At 36.4% G+C, this 21,368-nt stretch overlaps 1 protein-coding gene across 9 annotated transcripts in view; it reads right to left on the reverse strand.

Annotated features, from left to right (window-relative positions):
* USP34 (ubiquitin specific peptidase 34) overlaps positions 1-21,368 on the reverse strand; it is a 112,962-nt gene that overhangs the window by 26,467 nt on the left and 65,127 nt on the right. For 8 of the 9 annotated variants that reach the window (XM_030268774.4, XM_030268771.4, XM_030268766.4 and 5 more), the window contains 22 exons: positions 20,804-21,013; positions 20,054-20,179; positions 19,262-19,384; positions 19,062-19,145; positions 18,655-18,741; positions 16,968-17,168; positions 15,539-15,621; positions 14,408-14,448; positions 12,395-12,519; positions 11,204-11,356; positions 10,375-10,479; positions 9,839-9,894; positions 9,618-9,738; positions 8,276-8,459; positions 5,052-5,215; positions 3,992-4,057; positions 2,727-2,873; positions 2,577-2,633; positions 2,403-2,480; positions 1,627-1,721; positions 504-676; positions 20-173 (listed from right to left, as the gene is read on the reverse strand). In XM_030268774.4, coding sequence (XP_030124634.4) covers positions 20-173; positions 504-676; positions 1,627-1,721; positions 2,403-2,480; positions 2,577-2,633; positions 2,727-2,873; positions 3,992-4,057; positions 5,052-5,215; positions 8,276-8,459; positions 9,618-9,738; positions 9,839-9,894; positions 10,375-10,479; positions 11,204-11,356; positions 12,395-12,519; positions 14,408-14,448; positions 15,539-15,621; positions 16,968-17,168; positions 18,655-18,741; positions 19,062-19,145; positions 19,262-19,384; positions 20,054-20,179; positions 20,804-21,013 — 2,633 coding nt within the window. The remainder of the gene's footprint in view (positions 1-19; positions 174-503; positions 677-1,626; positions 1,722-2,402; positions 2,481-2,576; positions 2,634-2,726; positions 2,874-3,991; positions 4,058-5,051; positions 5,216-8,275; positions 8,460-9,617; positions 9,739-9,838; positions 9,895-10,374; positions 10,480-11,203; positions 11,357-12,394; positions 12,520-14,407; positions 14,449-15,538; positions 15,622-16,967; positions 17,169-18,654; positions 18,742-19,061; positions 19,146-19,261; positions 19,385-20,053; positions 20,180-20,803; positions 21,014-21,368) is intronic. The other variant, XM_030268769.4, reaches the window with a different exon arrangement.

A 21,368-nucleotide genomic window follows, 5' to 3' on the forward strand; every position in this document is an offset into this window, starting at 1 on the left:
TATAAATGGCACAGCTCACCACTTGTTGTTTTTGTAAGCATGAGGATTGACAATGTCCCTGATAAAACTGTAGTAATGCCCCCCATCTGCTGTTCCTGTGTGAACTGTCACACCAATCAGGTCATACTCGTAACTCTCAGTTTCCTTCAGATATGCATCATCTTCCTTAAAACCTGAAAGAATTCAATACCATATTTAATCAGTTATTTCCAAAACACCCAAACTTCAACATTAGCAACAAACTGTATGCAATTATTTGCCATTCCTCTCATCCTTTACAAAAAAATATACGATTGTTTGAAATTAAACAGTATTTGAAACCAAAAATTGACCATTTTTCTTATGTGAAGTACAGTGTGTGACTTTGGGAATATAGTCAATTAACGTTATGTTTGATTTTATTTGCTTCTGTTCTGTATACAGGAAGTGAATACACAAATAAATACAGGCTATATAACACAAACAGAATGCCAAAGCTTGCTGAATCCATTTTAGGAGCAAACCTTCTTTCCTGTCGTTTTTTCCCATGAGGAAATCTTCAGTGTAGGGTGTCATATCCAAACGTAAAGGGAATGAAAAATGGGTATTGACTTTCTCCTTCATCATGGTCACCATATTAAATGTGTATCTCATGGTGTTGAAGCTTAAGATACGAGGTAGTTTCTTAAAACATGCCCTGAAGGATCACAAATAAACAAGATTTACAAAAGCTTAGGAGGGTGGATCATATTTTCACAGAGATTTTAAACATTTATTTCAAGTGTAACATTGGAGATGTATTGCTAAGACATAAATACAAAATTCAGCTCTTACAGTGCCCCAGAGCAGGGCAGACTGACTGGCAGCAGGAAAGTCAAATTTACCCCATTAAACAATTCTGTTTAGGCTGTCATTGTACCTTGGAGGAAACAGTAAATTTACTCATATGGCAGGAACCAGCTTTCTAAAATAGTATCATAAAATAAGCCATGAATGAATTCAACAATGCAAATCCCCTCACTGCAGGGAGTTACCATCTTCCAAAAGACAGAGGCAGAACATCATCTGCATAAAAACTCAAAAAATTTGCAATAATGATTTTCAAGTTATTCTCTCACTCACATAATTTAAAACAACAAGGTTTTCCAACTCTAACAAAGAAATTTCTTAGCTGCAATATCAAGACAACATTAAATTTGAATTTATTTTGTCTTTATAAGTAGACTTTGCAAAACACGGAAACATTTTTAAAGCTACAAATTTTGATTAAGAGATTCAGGGTGACATGAAACCTAAGCAATTCTCCTATATAATGAGTAACCAACCAATCTCTGAAAGCATTTACTGTTTTAAACCCAGGACTAATGTTCCCAAAGGTACTAATTTCTGGTGTTTTTAAATTAAAAAAAGGTCATGAACATTTTCCTGTGTCTTTTGCTAAGATATTTTGGATTCTCTGTTTTGGAAATTTGATTTCCTTCTAATTTCTGGTTTGCACAGGGATCCTTACAGGCCTATATGATATAAACTGAATGAAAGAGCAGTTCTGTTGCATCTAAAGGACTACTGTTATTCCAAATGGAATTTCAGGTATTTACTATTTACTAAAAAGAAACATTAGGAATATTTATTTCTTTTTAGCCACACCTTTTCTCAGCCCGCACTTTCTTCCCACAGTGAGAACACGTGTACATGTTGTCACCTTCCAAGGTATCTTTAATAGTTACTTCATCAAGAGATTCCTACATGGAAAAAACAAAAAAGGAGGTTACATTTATCTTGGATATTTGTATCTTGTGCTTACATGGCCTGCTTTCCAAACCCCTTCTTTTCTATCTTACTTTGATTTCAATTAACATTTCCATAAATTATGAAAATAAAGCCTCAAAATTTTTCACAGAAGACCACACACCTGAACTAAGAGAAGAGTTTGACAGGAAAACCATTTCCTAACCTACATACAGAATTAAGGAACTAACTCATAAAAATAGTACTCAATATTCCAAACTGTCTCACGGAATTCAAATCCATTAAATTCAAATTTCAACTGTGGGAATAATGGTTGCCTAAAAAGCTTGAAAACATAGAATTATGCTGGTGTAAGCTTTAAATTAATTTCATAAGCAGTAGTATTTGCAAATGTTGAACTTTTTGACATTTACAGTTCTCATATAAAATGACCACAGCATGTTTAAAACAAGTAAATAGGGATTATTGACTGTAAACAGTCAATGACTACTGTTGGCTCCAGCTGATGGCACACAGCAGTGAAAAGATGAAACTAAATGACCTCATAATATAAACCTCAAAACACCCCAAAACTGGAGTGCAGATAAAAAGAATTGAAATCTTCAAGTGTGTAGTAGTGTTTTATGCCCTTTGTAACTGAGATCTGAGATTCATCTCAGCCTGGCATTACTTACATAAATATTCTTCATGTCTGCCACCTGGCACCTCACTGTGTAGAACTCCTCAGCTGTCTGACTCACATGCTCACAGTCCTGAACAAACGCAAGACAAAAGCAATGAAATCACTTTCTTTGAGAAGTCAGGAAATAATTATCTTTAAAAGATCAGGCTAGAGAAGGAGCACTTACCAAAGAAACGACGTTGTTTGTGATAACACCTCCAAACAAACTTTTCACTGTGTTTTTCTGTGAATCAATAAATAAATAAATTCTTGTCAAGGAAATTTGAGAAAATCGCTAAGTTCTCAAGCTCCCTTTTGCTCCCTCTTAATAACTCACCAGTTCTGGAGACATTTCCTCTATTTTTGTTATTAGGTCAGTGAAGAACTCAGTCATGTCCTTCTGCTCTCCAGTGTTCAAGGGCTGCTTATCCATGGTGTAGGTTTTACAGAAAGGCCTTGGGTTGTAGGCCTTACATTCACTTTCCTTTGATAAAAGGTATCAAACAACACCAAATCAACCCAAATCTTTTTCAAGTTACACAGATGTACCACACACACATATATTAATATCTGTTTTCAAAAAGACATCTTTTCCATACAATATGTTTATCAGGCAGGATAATTTCCTAAATGTTTAAATGTTTCTGCTGAAATGCAAAGCAGTTTTTAACTAATTGATAACCATTATCATGATACCAGTGAGTAAAATACTGTTAGTAAAAAAGGATTAAAATATTTAGGAAATACTTCATAAAATTAATCAGTAAATTAAAATATCTTGGCTGAAGATGTGACACACGCACTTCCTGCATATCTGCTCTGACACAAAATAAAATGTGAGCACATCAGCTTGTATTTATGTATTTTTGGACACTGCTGACTTAAATCTTTCCAAGTGTTCAATTCTCATTCAGACTTCTCTATGTTTTCATCTAGTTTTTAACAGGATGTGTTTAGCCAGAGAAAAAAATGTGCAGTATAAAGCAATTTTTTAGAATACATCCCCATTCCACTGCCTTGCACACTGGGAATGCAGGACTCACTCGGCTCTCTTTTAAGGATGTCTAGCAAGACAGCATCTCCTGTAAATACTGCCTTTTTTAGAAAAAAGTCTTTCTTCAAGATTTAAATAATGGTAAGTCTTGCTATGACTTTATGTTCCTCTATTATTTTCTGCTGAAATGAACACCTAAATTAATAATTTCTATGAATCATGGGAGGCATTACAAGTCAAGATTCTTTTCCCCATCTGTCTTCAAAGTGGTTGAGAATTTCTTATATAAAACCAGTGTCAAGACACTCAACTCTCCTCAGGTTTTTTTCATTATTTCAGAATTATTTCAGTGTTTTAACAGCAGTGAACACCTGGGAACTGCTTTCATTTTGTTTTGTCCCAGAATCTCAACATTTTGCTGTATTTTAATGGATTAACCTTTAAATATTGGAGCAAGGAAAATGTAATGGATAAGAAGAATGTATTTTATTTTATCACCAGGGATAGTCCACCTACCCAACACCACTCTAATTCACTGATTCACCTGGACTATGTACAAAGAATCTCTAAAATAGGACACTTCCTAAAATACTCTCTTTCACACCTACCATTAGGTATGTAAACATCTTCTGGAGTTCCAGTAGAGTGGTCTTGTGTTTCATATCTTCTGAATACTAACAGAAATTAATAAAAGAAGACTTGATCTTTTTGCTTATTACTTTCCAAAACCATATGTTAAAAAGATGTAATATCCAAATAAAAACCCAATTACTTTACTACAGACCATTAAGAAAAATGATTGTGCACAGGAACACACAGTCTATTATCTTCTATTTAGAATCTTTATACTTATTTTGCACTTTTTTTTGGCATGGCAACATCAAACCTGAGAATAAAATAACTCTACTTTCTAAAAATTTATTGCAGGTAGGTGTTTTTGGGGAAGTATTACAAAGTATTGTTGGTTTTGGAATATTTTAATTCACAGATGTTGTGAGGGCTCTGAACAGCCCTCTCCATAATGCATTTCTTGTGCAGACCAGCAGCTTCTCTTACTTAGGTTTTTACTTGCATTTATAAATGGTAAATCCAGAAGTTACATGACAAGTAGCAGCAATAAACAATAACAGAAATTATGAGGTCACTACCAATTAGGGTGTTTCACACATTCTATCTGCCCTGCTGATGTCAGGGACCAAAATGATATTTTCTCTCTTACAATAAGGAGACAGAAGTTATAATATTGCATTTCTGGAAGTCAACCCAAGTATGATAATTACTGCTGTACTTCTGGCAGCATAAGATAATGTGCTCTGGGACTTTATGAACAGCCATGAAAAAGCATTTGTTAACAAAATGACAAATCAGCCGTTAATAGACAATTCACATAAACCCAGACCTGAATCAAGCTACTTGAAAGCAACAGAAATATAACTTTTAGAACATTTTATTTCACTGCCACCTTAAGAACCTACCACATTACGTATTTAAGAAAAAAGAAAATCTCTTAACTTTTAGACACCAACAAAAGCATCCAACTACACAAAAAGCAAACTAAACCCTGAAGAAATATTTTTTATCTAGATGCAAGTCTTAGAAGAAAATCTGTATTTTTTCAGTATTTGCACTGATTCTGAAGATAAACTTCTATCCAAGCCCCACACTCACCTTTGCAGTGAAAATTGCTTGTCTGGCCTCTGGGATCATGTACAACTGCTGAATCGTGGAAGCCAAGTAACATGTGGCTCCAAGGTTGGTTAAACCCACAAACCTGCACTCAGCACGAACATCATCATGGGGCCAATAATCCCACTTGTAAGGTGCATGGGAAGCTGTGAAAAGCAGCAATCAGGAAAAGAGTAAATTCAGAGTGCAATTTGCAAAAATAGAAATACAATGAAAAGCTTGATGTTCACACTAATAAAATGCCACTGGTTATGCACTGTACATTTACAGGCATGAGCCAGACTGTGCCTGATCTTTAGGAAAATGGATTATATATTCCTCAGGAAAATCTTTAAAACCTCCTGCAACATCACTGTGGTCTGTGCTCCCCAAATGTCAAGTGAAACAGACTGAAAAAGCCATTTTCTTTTCCTCTAAGCTTTCCATTCCTCTGAATTTCACACCAGATGTAGCGATGGATTTCTTACACAGGGAGGCACCAGACAAGCTTGGCAGGGCTGAGTGACTCTTTCATGAGCCTTGTTCTGATATGGCTGCCAAGAAATTAGAAGAATGGGAAAGTTCATCTCATCTGCCAGTCAGGAAGATGGTAACCAGCTTAGAGAATTTTTCTTGGTATCCAAGAAGTTGGACATAAACCCCTGCAATACATCCAGCTTTGCTATTCATCCCCAAAGATGTCATTCTCTGAAAACACAGTGTATCCCACAAATAATTCAGTACCTCTGCTGAAGTATATGTTCAAATAAAGAGGGAAAAAAATCTCCTAAAAAAGTCTGGATTTATTTTACAATCCATAAAAGCTATATGGAGTTCAAGATTTAAACTTTAAATCCTTAATTATTTCATCATAGATGAAAGACTCATTAGGGATTCTTCTCACTCCACACTATTAGACAGAAATTCAGGAAACTATTTGGCATTGTCACATCTTCAGAGACCAGACGCTCAAGGTTTTCTGCTGCACAACAAATAATAGCTGTGATCTTCATTTTGGCATTGGCACCAAAACAACTATTAGCCCTGAAGCACTAAGGAGGGAAGAAAAGAGGTTTAATTCTCCTGTTTCAACAGACCTCAGCGCTGTGACCTCAGGTTACCTGGGCTGGTCAGCCAGTAGAAACAAAGCTCCCCTGCACATTTCACCTCCTGAAGGAGGTCATTAGCCTGGCAGAAGAAACCAAAATTCCCTCCCTTAACTGCAATCCCTAAATGACAACATACTAATTCACCCTTTCTGAGGTAAGGACTCAGCATCTCTCCCTGCCTAGAGCTCATCAGGCTGTAATTGCAAGGCAATCAGTTGACTCCTCTGTACTTCACAGAGCAGCTGGGAGGATCTTCCACCTCCTTCCATCTGACAAAGAGCATTCAAGAATTTGACAAGGACTTTCTCAGGATGACCTTGTGTTCCCCACCCTGGGATTTTTTAAGTGACTGACTTCATTTGTGTAATAAAATTTTTCCCTCTCCATATGGATCTTAACTGGAAAGGCAAATTTGAGGCTCATTGATGCCTATCTTCTTTATTCCTCACTGTTGTTATAGAAACCAGCTTTTTCTCAGGAAGAGAAGGGGAAACTTGAAACCAAACTTACCATGTTCACATCCTATTTTAAGCAAACTAAAGCTGATTTTTTTCCTCTCAGAATGACCATGCATTTCTTTATATTCCACATTCTAGATGCTCCTGTTCCATTGATAACACCAGACATGATCTTAAACTGGCTGGAAAGTGAAGCACCTACTCTTTGAACTCAAGAGTTTTATCAGTCTTTAAAGAAGCAAAACTCCAAGATACTGCAAGAAATTTTATGAACAACTTAAGATACCTAAATCCACTCTTCAGTGAGATCCACCTGAATGAACTGGGAGCCCTCCCTGTCAAGAAAATACATTTAAGACCAAAGACAGGATAGAAATTTCTAATATTTCCCTTAATGTTTCTCCTAAGAAGGATGGAGGGCTGGACCAAAGACTAAGATTTTTGAAGACTAGTAAGATTACAGGGATAACAAAGTGGAAAAACCCAGTTTCAATAATCTTTGGATCACAACAATGGAATAACAAGCCCTTAAACAAATGAGGTATCACAAGTGCTGTGTTGAGTGCACATCACAGAGACAACAGCACTGTGCCAGCTGTAATAAAATTAACATTCATGCAAGTGAGAAATGCTGGATATGGAGCAGGAGCACGGAACAGATGGCTCGGGAGAACATGGGATGAACAAACAATCTAGGGAAGAGTGTTTGAAATAAAGTAACAACTGTGGTAAATGTTCAGAAAACATCAACACAGAGGAATTACTGAGATTTGGAGTGAGGAAAACACTGATTGTTAAAAACAAATGATTGCACCTAGAGATATAGAGACAACCTCAGCAGCAAATAATGTGCTCATAACAAACAAAAATATCAAGTATTTTCATAAAATATATTCTTCATATTATTTCTTCTGAGCACAGGAGACCTTAGAAGGCCCCAGGCATAAGATAATAGAACACAAAGCATTATTATGATCAGATTTCTCTTTTGCTTGCTGAATTGTAAGGCACTAAAATCAATTCCAGAGATTATAATAAATTACAGAACCTCAGGTTAGAGAAATTTTAAAAGGGCATGTGAAAGACATCTAGCAAGCTCAAAATGCATAATGAGGATTTGTAAACCAAAGATAAAATATTAACTAGCTTGAAATTTTGGTGATTTCCATATTATATATAGGAACTGTGGTTCCAAAAGGCAGGAAGCATGGAAGCCAAAAGGCACAGCAAAACTCTTTATGCAGATATATGGGTACAGACTGAAGTCAGCTACAATGATACCAGAGGTTCTGAAAACATGACAGGGCTGCTCAGAACTCCAGTACCTCCATGTGGTTTCTACACTTTGGTTTATGCATAAATATTCCATGCTTCATGTCAGAAACGAAAAAGGGAAATTAAAATCCAGCATAAGAAGATGAAACATGTAAAATCCAGTGTTACCTGTGTGTACATGTTATTCAACTGGACCACACCCTCTAAATAATAATATGTAAGAATAGGTGATATGGAAATTATTTTGGGATTTCATTTGTTAAGTGAGCTAAAGATTCCAACACTTCTGTGACACTACTCCAGGTGATAGAGGATAAACAGCAGAGCTATGAGGTGGAATTCCCAGAGCAGAGTTATTGGCCAAAAACACTCCAAAGGTTCTTACACTGCATGTGCTGTGCCATGACCCAGTTGTGGAGCAGCCTGTAGTTTTCCACAGAGCCTTTCACCATTTCCACCAGCAAGTCATAAGCAGCAGCTCTGGAGGAGTGGGACTTGCACTTTGGCTGTTGTCTGTCCTTCAGACTGGGCAGCAAGAACAGGAGATTGAAGATGTCCCTCAGAAACTCCTGGAAAACAGTTAAATTGGCACACTGAGCAGCTTGAATGTATTCTTAAAACATGAATCATATATGAACAATTTTCTAGGAGCTTTTAAAGACTTTCTGGACCTCTGTCATGCAGAACTTTCTGACTTGAATACAAGTTCTGAATCACAAATTTCAACAACTTGTACTGCATGAAGTGCACTGTAACAATTTTATAATCTGAAGAGGAACATGCCAATTGGAAAAGAATCACAAAATATGATTTGTTTTATGATTGATAACTTGACAAACCAGAAATGGATTTTCAGTAACTTTTAGGACTAGTTTCTCAAGTTTTTCTTAAGCTTTCTATACATTCAAGCTACATAATCTGACCTTTGCATACATTTATTTTAATTTCCACATCCTCCTCCACCCTGCACTCTTGTGAATTGAATTCTTATTCTAATTTAATCTGGAAGCTCTCCCTAAATTAAACACACTTATCCAGTAGAACAACAGAAGCAGTCTTTTAAAATGCTGTCAGCAATGTCACATTTGGACAATCAAATTACCTTCAGGGCTATTTTATGGCAACAGAATAAACAGATAAGATATAAACAACATCATTAGACACTAGGGCCTACACTTCAGCTGAAAATAGTAAGTTCTGTAGAGTCTACAGAAAAAAAACATCAATCTAAAGTTGCTTTCACACACAATTTGCTTTTTTTTAAGACAATGCAGTTCTCAAATATAAAATAAAATTTTTTTAGCAACTTCCCCTGCCTCACCACTTTCCCACTCTACAAGCACAGGTGGAGTGTAATAATCCTGTAACAGATTTCTGCCACTACACAGGTGTGGAGCTTAAACTGTTACTTTTAGATCAGACTGCCCAGCATCTGGTCAAAATCAGCTGTTGTTAAGGACTTAACCAGCTAATGCTGATTAACAGAAAAAAACATTTAAAGACAATAAATGAAAATAAATAAAACTTCAGGGATGGAAGAGTTCTATCCTGGAATTATATAGAAAGGGAAGGAACTGTAAGTGCTACTTGTTAATAAAGGAATATCTGTGGGTTTGTTGTTTATCCTAAGGCCAAAAATATGACAAACTTTCATATATTGAGCCCTGCAATCAAAATGTGGTAAAAAAAAGTTTGATCTCTCAGTGGTCTTGCAGTGTCCTTCTCACCTGGCCTTCCCGAGAGAATTTGAAAGGTGGTTTGTGCTTAATAACACTGGTTGCAAGGCGAAGCAGTCCTGTGAGCCCATCATCCTCTATGTTCCCATCCTGATGGTCAAGGATTTCCCTGCTGGATATGCACATAGAGGGATAGAAGGAATGTCACAGCTCTGCCCCACTAACAATAACCCAATGCAAACTCCAAGGGGAATTCCTGGGGCAAAGCTCACCTCCGAATGCAGTCAGCAAGGTGTCTAGCCAGTGCATCTAAATCAAGCAGGGTTGTCTGATTCAAAATAAAGAAAGTTGAATAAAAATGGAAAAGAATTATGGACTACTTTTGGAGGAAATGTTATTACTGCACACAGAAAAACAGATAATTAAAACTCATTTTCAGGCATGCTTTAAGGTAAGTTTTCTGACTTATGCTAAGTGCCTGTTAACTGAATTTAACTCTTTCAGCTTTAATCAAATACTTGATTAGCTCCTCCTTGGAACACACTGAAATTATCACAGATAATTACACTATTCCCATGTCTGTGACCTGCAACTAAGTTCACCTTGTGTGTTGTAACAACCCCCCTTTCTTGACCCTACAGAGTCATTACCTAAAGCTTCCAAGAACTACTAAGTACACATTAGAGAAAACTGGGAGATGGAAAACATTCAAAAGCTGCTCATAACAGTCCATCCGAGCTTAAGAAAAACTATCTGAATAGACTAATTAAAAGCAATAAACACTGGTATGAATGCAATGCAAACCTACCTGACTTGCATCTTTGACATGAATGTTATCAATCAGTTTGCACAGCAGCCAAAAATACTCCTTACAACCAGGTCGCAGCACAGTTTCCTCTTCATAATCCTCTATCTGTGGAAAGAAATTGCTTTTGTTCTGAAGTAGAAGACAAAATAACTGTATTAAAAGAGTACAGTGAAGCCAGTAACTGTGTTACAAGATAATTACTTTCTTCAAGCCTCTAAGATAAGTGTAAGAACAATGTCTTTTACAAGGGTAACAGTGTATGCTCTGTTTTTCTTCTGCAAAATTTGTTAATTTTCTTGAAAAATTGCCATGATAATCTGCCAGACCTGAAAAAGATTTGACAAATAGTGTGGAGTTCATACCACCCACTGCAAATCACAAAAATATTCAGGATTAGATGGGACAAAACATTAAAAACTTGGGCTGATTGAAGTTAGTAAATACTTCTCTAATTTTAAACTCTCCTGAAAAATAGATAAATATTGCAAAATCTTCTGTAGATTATTTTAATTTAACTTTTTTTTTTTTTAACATCTGTGTACACAGGCATTGAAATTGAAGAACAAGGGCACTTCGCAAAAACTGTACTGCATTTCTCAAGGCACAGCCAAGCTGTAAATTACTGTAGTGTCACAGTTTAACATTTTTGGAAAGTTCCTGGAAACATTAGCAGACTTCATATCTCTGTGTATCTGAAACAGTATGGCAGACACAACAATAATGTGCTATTATATTATATTACATTAGTTTATTATATTAAACTTTTAAACTTTTTTATATTACTTTTAAATTTATCTTTGAGAAGTCTTGTCAGTTCTTAAATTCTTACCCTAATTGGTTTCAGAGCTTGAGCATCAGGGAGAAATTTTAACAAGGTTGATGCAGCCAGCAGCAGAAAGGAGCGATTGATTGAGTCTCCCCCATCCAGGCCAGAGAGAGATAATTTGTACAAACCATTGCAGGACTCATGGCGAACTGCAGTCTAGAGAAAACAATAAAATTACATGATTACACTCATTCTTTGGAAGATTTTTTCTTTTGTATGTTTTTCTTTCATAGGTATATAAATTCCTCTCATAATATGTAAGAGGTTATCAGGGTAGAATGTGTCTTTCTAAAACAGGTATTGCAAATAATGTGCATTTAAACTGCCAACAGAAAAATGCAAAATATACTATTCTAATTAAAAACGTTGTTTGTGCCCTGTGTCTCAAGTTATGTATTTTCTATGGGAATGATTAAAGTGACTAGAATAGAAAATATCACATCTGGCAAATCATGGAAATCTATGTGAATCCTGAATTTGCTCTTACTCATTCCTAATTACTAATTAATTTAATTTCACTAGAAAAACTATTTTCTTCTTCCTTTTATTAAGAAAAATATCCAAAGTGTAATCAAGCTTTGAAAGTTTGCACTCTCTCATTTTCTGTGCTTGAGTAATAAAACAACAGATAAGAATTATCACATCATGTCCACCTTGCACCTTTAAGCAACTACCAGTAAATACAAAAAAAAAATCTACTGTGAATATAATTGATGCAATTTTTAAGCCTTTATTACTGGAGAAAAAATTACTTAAAGCTAGACCAAGCTTTGGTCATGACAAAGATTTTTGTATCAATTTTCATTCACCTCATTCTGTGACTCTAAGTATGGAAAAACAAATAGCAAAACCAAAAAATCTAATACTGTAAAAACCATAATGGGGGAAGTACATTTAAGCTAACTCAAGTCAGGTGGCATCACCCAGAAATTTCAACAAATTACCCAGAAATTTTAACAAATGACAATGAAAAAATGACCTTCAAAGAGAAGCCAAGGTGAAAGGTGAGAGTTTATAACCTGGTTTGCCACCAAGCACAGAGGTGCCACCTTCCAATGATCACTTCTTACCCAGCACTGCAAGGAACTGAAGCAGATCTTGCCACTTCTAGCAGGAAAACACACGTCCTGGATTAATGGCAACCCAAAGGTAATGACACCAATTAGGAATGTACCAAGCTCCCCATTACCATACCTCGGGAATAAGAAGGGTGAGTTTCTTGAGCCAGTCTTGCAAATGGTCACTGTCAGCCAGACTGGATTTCACCAAGGAGCAGCAGTGAGCCCAGCTCACCAAGAGCCACATGGAATAGTGAGTGACTGCAGGAGGAGGAGAGAAACCCCACTGTAAGCAACAGCAAAGGCTCTCTGGGCAGAAGGGTTGCACAGTCCAAAGTGACATTTATTTCAGTCACAATAACAGGCAAGACAAAATCTCTCTTGGCACTAAGGATACAAAAAACCTCAGAGTTTTACCAATATGCTGATTAAATACTGACCACTGTACTTATGATGACCATCCAATTAGATTAAATATTATTAGTGAGGGCCACAGTACTTTCCTAAACCTCTACTTCTTGACCCGTGAGCTGGTGCTTTGCATCACATCTTCACATTTATTTCCTGTTTTGTACTAATTTCTGTGGCCATGTTTGTGTTTGTGTTGCCCCAAACAAAAGTTCCATTGCAATCATCCTGCAGCCCCTAAATAAATCTGGAATTTCTTAGGTAGTGTCTTTGTAATGAAATTAGAATGAGAATTTTGCAGTGCTTCAGACTCCATCCAGTGTCACCTTTCCTCTGGTAATACGGCCAGCATGCTTTCAAGGACTGCACTTTCAAATATCCCATTTTCAAAGGCATTATCAACAGAGAAACCATTCCTCATCTTTCATTATTTAGGAGAGGGGACTGCCAGCAGCAAGAGCCCAAGCACAGACCTATCAAATGAATGGCAGCAATTTCCAGGGCCAATATCTGCTGAGATTTGCTCCCAAGCAAATAAGGCCTGAACACCCAATTAAAGATGTGTCCAGGGGTGTCCAGAACAGCTTTTTATGGGATAGGAACCCACCTGTCTTGCCAATGAAGCTTTTCCTCTTGGCAGAATAAAGAAAGCTGTTCTTGGAATAAGGTCTAATATCAATTTTTCAGGTGCAACAAGAGTTTACTCCTGGTAGCCCCCTCATCTTCTACTTCTACGTGAATTTCCTATTTTCTTCTTTGCAAAGTGTTACATTTTGATAGGATCCTGGCTGCGTACCTCTGTCACTGGTTGTTAATGCAGGATAAAGTGATGTATGAGATTTGTTTGAATTTGCTGTTCTCCTCATTGATGCAACCTGAGCTGAAAATTCTCACATGGAACTTCTGCCACAAGCTCAGTAAGAAATGTTTTGGCAAGAGGGAAGTAGCTGCTACCCATGGAAAAATTCTCTGAGCAGAAGATGCTTCCAACCACTGCCCCAACTTCACTCCCAAAATAAAACTGAATTCTCCCCCTTCCTAGTCTTAAAGCTTGGGGATGAGGGGTGGGAGCAGGAATGGGGGAAAATCCAGATGGGATTTAGCCTGGAAAGAGAACTGGGAAAATCTCAATGAGGTATCAGCCAGAAACAGGAGCAAAAAAAATTCAGACAGGAATTCTCTAGGAAGCTTAATTGGGAGAAAACACAGACTGGATTTCACCTGGAATGAGGACTGAAGGAAAACTGTACTGGATTTCTCCTGGAATTAAGACAGGAGGAAAACTGGACTGGATTTCTCCTGGAATTAGGATCGAAGGAAAACTGGACTGGATTTCTCCTGGAATTAGGATCGAAGGAAAACTGGAATGGATTTCTCTTGGAATTATGGTTGAAAGAAAACTGGACCGGATTTCTTCTGGGAAGTGGTTCAGGGAAAATGTGGATGGGTGAAAACATGGACTGGATTTCCCCTGGAAAGTGGATCGGGGAATAACCACAACCAGATTTCATCCTGAATCCAGACTGGGGAGAAAACCCAGACTGGATTTCACTCAGAAATCATGGCTATTTCCTTGCAGTAATATGATGGATATTTCCTGGATGGATATTTAACCATGGATACCTCCTGCAGTAAAATGCAGTCTTTCCAGCATCCTAATGGTGGAATAAATCAAAATAACAAATTCTCATCAATTTGCCATCCCAATTAGCTCCTTACACAGGTGTTTTGCAGCACTGACCTTCATGCCTTGACCTGTGATCAGACTGAGCCTTCAACACCCTGATGGAAAGAAAAGAAAATAATTTGAATTTTATCACAGAACATAACAGATTATCACTCAGAAACACAAGCACACACAAGGCACAACACAGTTACTCTTAAGTAACCACTTGGAAAATCATTCATCTTAAAAGGATTCATTGCTTGCAGTATTGAATATTATAATAACAATAATAAAACTATGAAAACCTTCAAGTTACCCCCATAAAGCTTTACTGACTACAAGATTAAAAGCCAAGGAGAAATACCCATAGCCCCTTCTTTATTTTATCCAAAACAGAGATGTCAGAGCTAAGAGCTGACCCGTACAGAGGAAATCAAGTTTTCTTCATAAAGAAACCACACTCTGAATAAACATTTGCAAACTTTAAATGTTTATATTTACCACCATTTTTATTAATGACAATAAAACGTTATGAAACCAAAAATATAGCATAGATACTTAAAAATTATTCCTGCAACTCAACTAGAGGTCAAAGTTAAGCACATCTGCAGACTGGAAATGTTCTGAATATCCTTAAAAATCTTTTAAAAACATGGTAAAACAACTATCCATCACTTGGAATCAATTCTACACCTCCAGTGTAGCAAAAACCTGTCCTCCCCAGCATCAGTCTGCCTACCACAATGCAGCCTTACACAGAATTGCTTTTCTCAGGACAAAAAGGCAACAGGACCAAAATCTCCAATAGGTCAGATTTTGCCTTCAGTATCAGCAGGATGGGAAAAATAAGTCAAAACTGACAGACAACCAAGCAACATGAAAGTGAATTTATTTTAATTTCTTCTTTACGCTGCCTTGAAATTGAGAATGCTCTGGAGAAAATGAAGGGATTTTGGCATGAGAATTTACGTCATTTATAGTTTATACATCCATGCCTTACACTCTGACCACAGAGTTCTCACCCCTCTCCTCTCTGCCACTGCAGGAGGTGACTAAGAAAAGCAAGTCTACAGCCTCTGGAGCTCAATCTCTGATGTGACTGTCAATGGGAGCACAGCTGGAAGAGCCCTGGGGTCGTGAACAAAAGCAGCGATGAAAATGTGCACACTCGATCAGCTTTATCACAAAAATAAAAAGATATTGTACCTAGGTGCCAAGTTGTCATATGTATAAGCAACTGACATAAGTCGCTGAATCAAACTGGTTCCCTGGACAAGTACAAGAAACACCTTTAAAAATTGAAGTTGAAAGAAAAAAAAAAAACAAGTTAATATAACAACAAGCTTTTTGATCTGTTTTTCAATTATACACACTGTGTGAATCTAAATAAACCCACCTGTGCAGAGGGAGGAAGGGCCAAAGGCAAATCACAGCATCTTCACAGTTAACAATTTATTGTGTTTTTTAAAGCAGAGCTAAAATCCCATGTTTCACTGACTAGGTCTAGATGCTAAAATTTCATTCTCTAAAGAAGACAATTCAACTGAATAGAAAAATCAAGCATTTATCCAATCCTCTCAGTAAAAACATATTATTTTTTTTTAAAGCATAAACTACCTTTTAAAAAACTTAGGTTTGAAGAGACAGGGCCGGGGATGAGGTTGGACACTTAAATTTTGCCTGCCTCTGTGATGAACACATTTTATCGACTAACCACTCTCTTAAAGTATTCATCTTTAGCAAATCTGACAGACTACAAGAATTTTAAAATCCAAGTCTGAAGAAAACCTTGAAATATTTAAATATCAAATCCACAACAATCAAAAATGCTAATCAATTGACAACTAAAAATTTAAAAACAGTTAGAGAAAGTAACAGCACTGTTTACATGTTCAAAAATTTAATATATTTGGTAAGTTCCTGGTATGACAGTAGCCCTGGTTATTTAGGGATTTGTTTTGTCAAAAATGGCCGATACTTATAAAATAGTTAAGGTCTTTCCAGGTAAAACAAAGGGGAAGTTTGGCTCCAGCTCAGAGTTCAGACCTGCACTTTTGGGCAGTCACAGCTGGTCCTGTGCCCAAGAAAGGTGATTTACACTGAACGTTCTCCTGATGCCAAAATACCCCAAGTGCTTGGCCTGCTCTAGGAAATCAGCATGCAGGAATCTGGCAGGAAGGTTTACAGCTGCAGGTAAGTTCACACTCACTCAGATATCCCTAATAAAGTTATTTTAGTGCTTACTAAAGGAATCCAACATGGATTTAACAAGGACAAGGGCAGCTCATGTTATAAATATAGGTTAATAATAATATGTTACTGTAAAAAAGGACTGATCAATTTAAAAAACAAAATCTAAGAAACAGGGACAAAGCACTGGAATTCTGAATTCCCAATTAATGTGATCATTAATCACCAAAAAACACCTTTTAGTTGCCAGGCTTAGAACTATTAAAATACTTTTCTAGAGAACAAGTAAGATAAATTATATTACCGAGATCAATTATATTACGAGCAATTAGTACTACTAGCTTTTTCACTACATATTTTTATTACTAAAATAAGGACTTCCCATTTACTCTTTTAGAAAAGGAGTAGTTTCCTACAGCTCACAGAACCTCTGCATGTCTCCTACCTCTGTCAGTCGAGGGATATGAAGGCCCTTGACGTGGTCACTGGTCGTCTTCCTGGATTTGCCCGGCCACGTCCTTTTCCTGTGGCTCTCTGCTACCCCAGACCAGGCAAAGACATCGTGGTAAGCCAAATCCAGATCTGAGGGATCCACTGCAAACTGGCAGATCAGCTTCAGCAAGCAAGCAAGACAGTCCAGCTGCCACTGGGAAGGGGAAGGAAAAGAAATCTTCAATTTTGAGGGATTTATTTTACACATAATTTAATGCCTGCTATGGAATTTGCAGCTGAAAACCTCAGCAAGGTATAAAGAAGAAAAAACTAGAAGTAACTTGAATTTAGCTCAAACTGAACTATTAAAGAAATATGGATATTGATCTAGTACTGATATCCTACTATGACAGACAAAAACTCTCCAACAGTTTAAAGTTAGAAAGTGTGTGTTTATTCTGTGTGGGATAGCTCCCAAATACACACCGCAGCTTCCAGGTGATTACAGAGTCCTTTTATCCATCCAAGTATTGAATACCCAAAATACAAATACATACTCATCATTTTGGTACATCCCATTCCTCACTTCATATGCTAATCACTCCAAAAGCTATTAAGCATGCGTGGTTTGTTCCTTGAAATGGGTCGGTGGTCCCTTTCATGGGGAGGGGTCCCAAAATGAGGAAGTAAATGAAGTCTTCCTCATTCTGACCTTTCTACCTTTTCAATGCAAATATGATAAATGAACTCGTGGTAGAATTCCCATTCCTTGTCTTCAATTGGCTTCAGAACAGAAGAGGCCCACAGTTGTCTTATGTTCCTAAAAGCTATTTGTCAGTTTCTATATTCTTCATTATAAACCCAGCTAACTAAACACTGGGTTGACATGCAATCAATTATTAGTTAACTACTAACTCTTAACTTCATCAAGGCCTACTCAATTATTTTAATTAACTCTAGTAAGGCTTATCTCTAAAATCTTAGCTACTCTAAAATCTCTAAATTCCTTGATGTTTATGTTTCAAAATTAATGATAGAATAATGAAAAAGATGATTATTAGTCATCCTTATATAACATGTTAACTATTGAAAAGTGTCTTTATTAGCACCACAGCCACTATGCTAATTGTCTCATTGACAGCAATGGAAAATGGTATTTCTTAGCCTTGTAGATAAGGGAAAGATAATTAACAGATTACTGCTTTTAACACAGACTATAATAAATAATTCTCCAAATAACAACCTTCTCTAAAATAAGCAAGGAAAAAAAGAGCAGAAATGAACACTCCATTCTTGTTTGGCTACTTTTGATTTCTTTAAAAAAGTATGATCTGTTATAGTAATATCAATGCAGTTGCAATCATTCCTGAGGAAGGAACACAGGTTTTTTCCCTCTAAGGTTCCATGAGCTACAATTTTAAGAATGGATAGCCCTCCCCAAAACTCACAGAAAAACAGGAAGGGTGGTTTTAAAACATAAAAGAACAGAATTATATGTATACTTTTCTTTTTAAAATAAGCTCTTCCAGGAATATAAAATATTCAAAAAAATATGCTACTGCATAGACTCTGGTGGTTTCAATCAGAGAATGAATCTATTTCACAACAGAACAATAACTGTAACAAAGGCCCAAAGTATTAAATGTCTTTACAAATACCAGGAATATTCTTCTGGAGGGAAAGGGTGACTGAACACCTACCACAGTCCACGATTCCTGTTCCTTAGGCTCTAGGATTCCAGAATTGAAAATTTCCAGTAGCTGTTGGAGCCCTCCAGCAGCAACAAACTGTAAGTATATTATGGAACCAATGTGAGAAAAAGCAGATACAGAAATACCACTAAGATCAGTTAGATACCAACCTAAGCTTTAAAAATTAATAAATAAATTATAAACTATTCATCTGGATGTTTTATGAAAGCAAAATAAATAATTTTACATGGCCACCACAAATTTACAAGCCTGATAATGCAGAAAAACTTGCAAATGTTATCTCTAAATTTGAGATAAAAGATTTTAAGATAGATAACGTTTTAAATGGGTTTTTATTTTATATATGTCTTGAAAAACTGTCTTACGTATCACGGAATACTGTAGGAAAAACAAACCTTGCAGCTCCATGTGTTTTTACTGTTTTCTATTTGATCTTCACTTGAATCATCTGAGTCTGGGTAAAGATCACTGTAACTTCCCTAAATATAAACAAGATGAACTGTAGAAACAGCTAAGGAATTGGAATATTATAAAATAAATCATCAATATATGCTTTGGTTCAGAGAAACACAGAGATTCTGTGCAAAAAAATTACCGTAGATTCACGTCTTATCCTCCTGTTGGGCTTTCCCAAAGCTTCAATAATCTCCAGGGCATACAAAAGTTTATGGGCACTTTTAATTCGTAGAAGGTCCTTCCAGCTAAAGCCATCATTACCCTTAAAAGTTAAAAAAAAAAAGACAGAAAACAATTAATACAATTATATGTAATGCTCATCTATCTAAAAATTCAGGGAGAGGATTTTTCAAGTGGCATGGACAAATTATTTGTGGTTTAATTTAATCTGTTATCTGAAATTAGACAACTTCAAGCAGATTTCTATACATGATTAACAACCTGAATAATGAAAAGGCAACGTTACTATATGCTAAAATACACACAATTTTACCTTAGAGGAAAGCAAAAACCACACTCTAACTGCCACCAAAATTTGATGCATGTGTGCATAAGAAGCTGCAATATCCAAAATCTGTTAGAATATAATTTCAACCACTTTTAAAGAGGCTGAGTAATATTTTTATCTGTAGGACAAGAAACCAACTGTGCTTCTAAGCAACCCATGCTATGAACTGAGGGAATAGAGTACAAAAGTATCACTGTCACAACAGCCACAGTGTTAAAAGCCAGGCTGCAGCTGAAGAAACTGCTCTTTCAATTCAAGTAAAAAGATTGTGGTCATTAGTACTGACTATTCTTTTAATTTACAAAATAAATATTACATTTATGTTATATTACGTTACATTCCTATTTGGGGAAATTTCAGATAATGCATTGGATGCTAAAAAATTCAAGTATAATAAAGATAAACATGCAAAATTTTGTTCACCTGCTCATCAGAAATATTCTGGAATGCCTGCAGCATATTAGGGCATGTTGGTAGGAGCATTAACAGTTCCCAGACACGTCTGGATAAGTTTTCTGCATGGAGATGGAGCTCTTCACACCTTGCACTCTGACAAACCAAACCGTAACCATTCTTATGGTTAACTTCTTTGAGAAAATGACATTTCAAAGCCCAAAAATGTATTTATTTCTAGTTAATAAGCCATTTCCTATCTAATAACTAAATCCGCAATTAGGATATACATGATAATTGAGGTCTCAACTTCCAAGAAACTAAGTTACATGATCTTTAAATCATATCACATATTTTAAAATATTTAAATGCAAATAAAACTTATAAGTAAATTACAGGTTCAAATATACTATATACGATTTAATTTCCCTCAAGCTAATGATGGTATACAAGATACAGCTTGGATTTTGCAATACAACTTTACAAACTTTTCTTCAACTCAATTCCCATTATGAGTCACCACATTTACTTAAATAATCAATATTGTTTCTTAAAAATTGCTTTTATAGCTTTTACAATATTTAGAACATCCAAATGTATCAGAATAATATTATTGCTAAGAACAAAGGAGAATTATGAAGATTTTACCACATGAATGAACAGGGAATAAACATCTCTAGCAACTGAACAGAGTAGACAAAAAATAGGCTACACAGGAAAACCAGATCAAATTAAGTAAGATTTAAATATAATTGTTCTAATAAAATTACTCTAAATTACCTCACTATCTTCCATAGCCACTTCTCCAGAAGGAGGCTTAAAAGAGGCCAGCATCTCTATCAAATCAAACAGGGTGGTAAGATGAGGTTCTTGCAGGAGTAAAAGCATTGGAATGTTGTCCTTCTGAGGAGGAGGTAGGCAGGAAGCTGGGAGCTGGACACCTTCACCTTTGCGTTCTCTCCTGGGGGCACCAAGGGACACAAACACCATCTGGAACAGACAGACAAGGAGCAGAGAGACAACTTTATGACAAGCCATGGAATGCTTCCAGAAGGGTCAGAATTAAAAAATTAATGAAAAATTTTTGTTTTGTAGTCAAATCTTGGCTTTGCAGCATTTTCAGCAAGTGCCATAAATGAAGTTTGGGTTTGCTTTCACTTAAGGCATTCATGGTGTAGCTGCACTTTATGTCTGAGATTTTAGCTTTCATATTTTCCAAATTCTGTACTGCTTTAGTGTGTGGGCCTGGGCTTCATATTAAGGGATGGTGAGCTCTCTTCATAGAGCAGGGAGACAAACAATTCCTTCTCTAGCTGGGGACAAAGGACAAATGATCCAAACCTCA

This window comes from Taeniopygia guttata, chromosome 3 (genome assembly GCF_048771995.1).
Source record: "Taeniopygia guttata chromosome 3, bTaeGut7.mat, whole genome shotgun sequence".
Taxonomy (NCBI): domain Eukaryota; kingdom Metazoa; phylum Chordata; class Aves; order Passeriformes; family Estrildidae; genus Taeniopygia; species Taeniopygia guttata.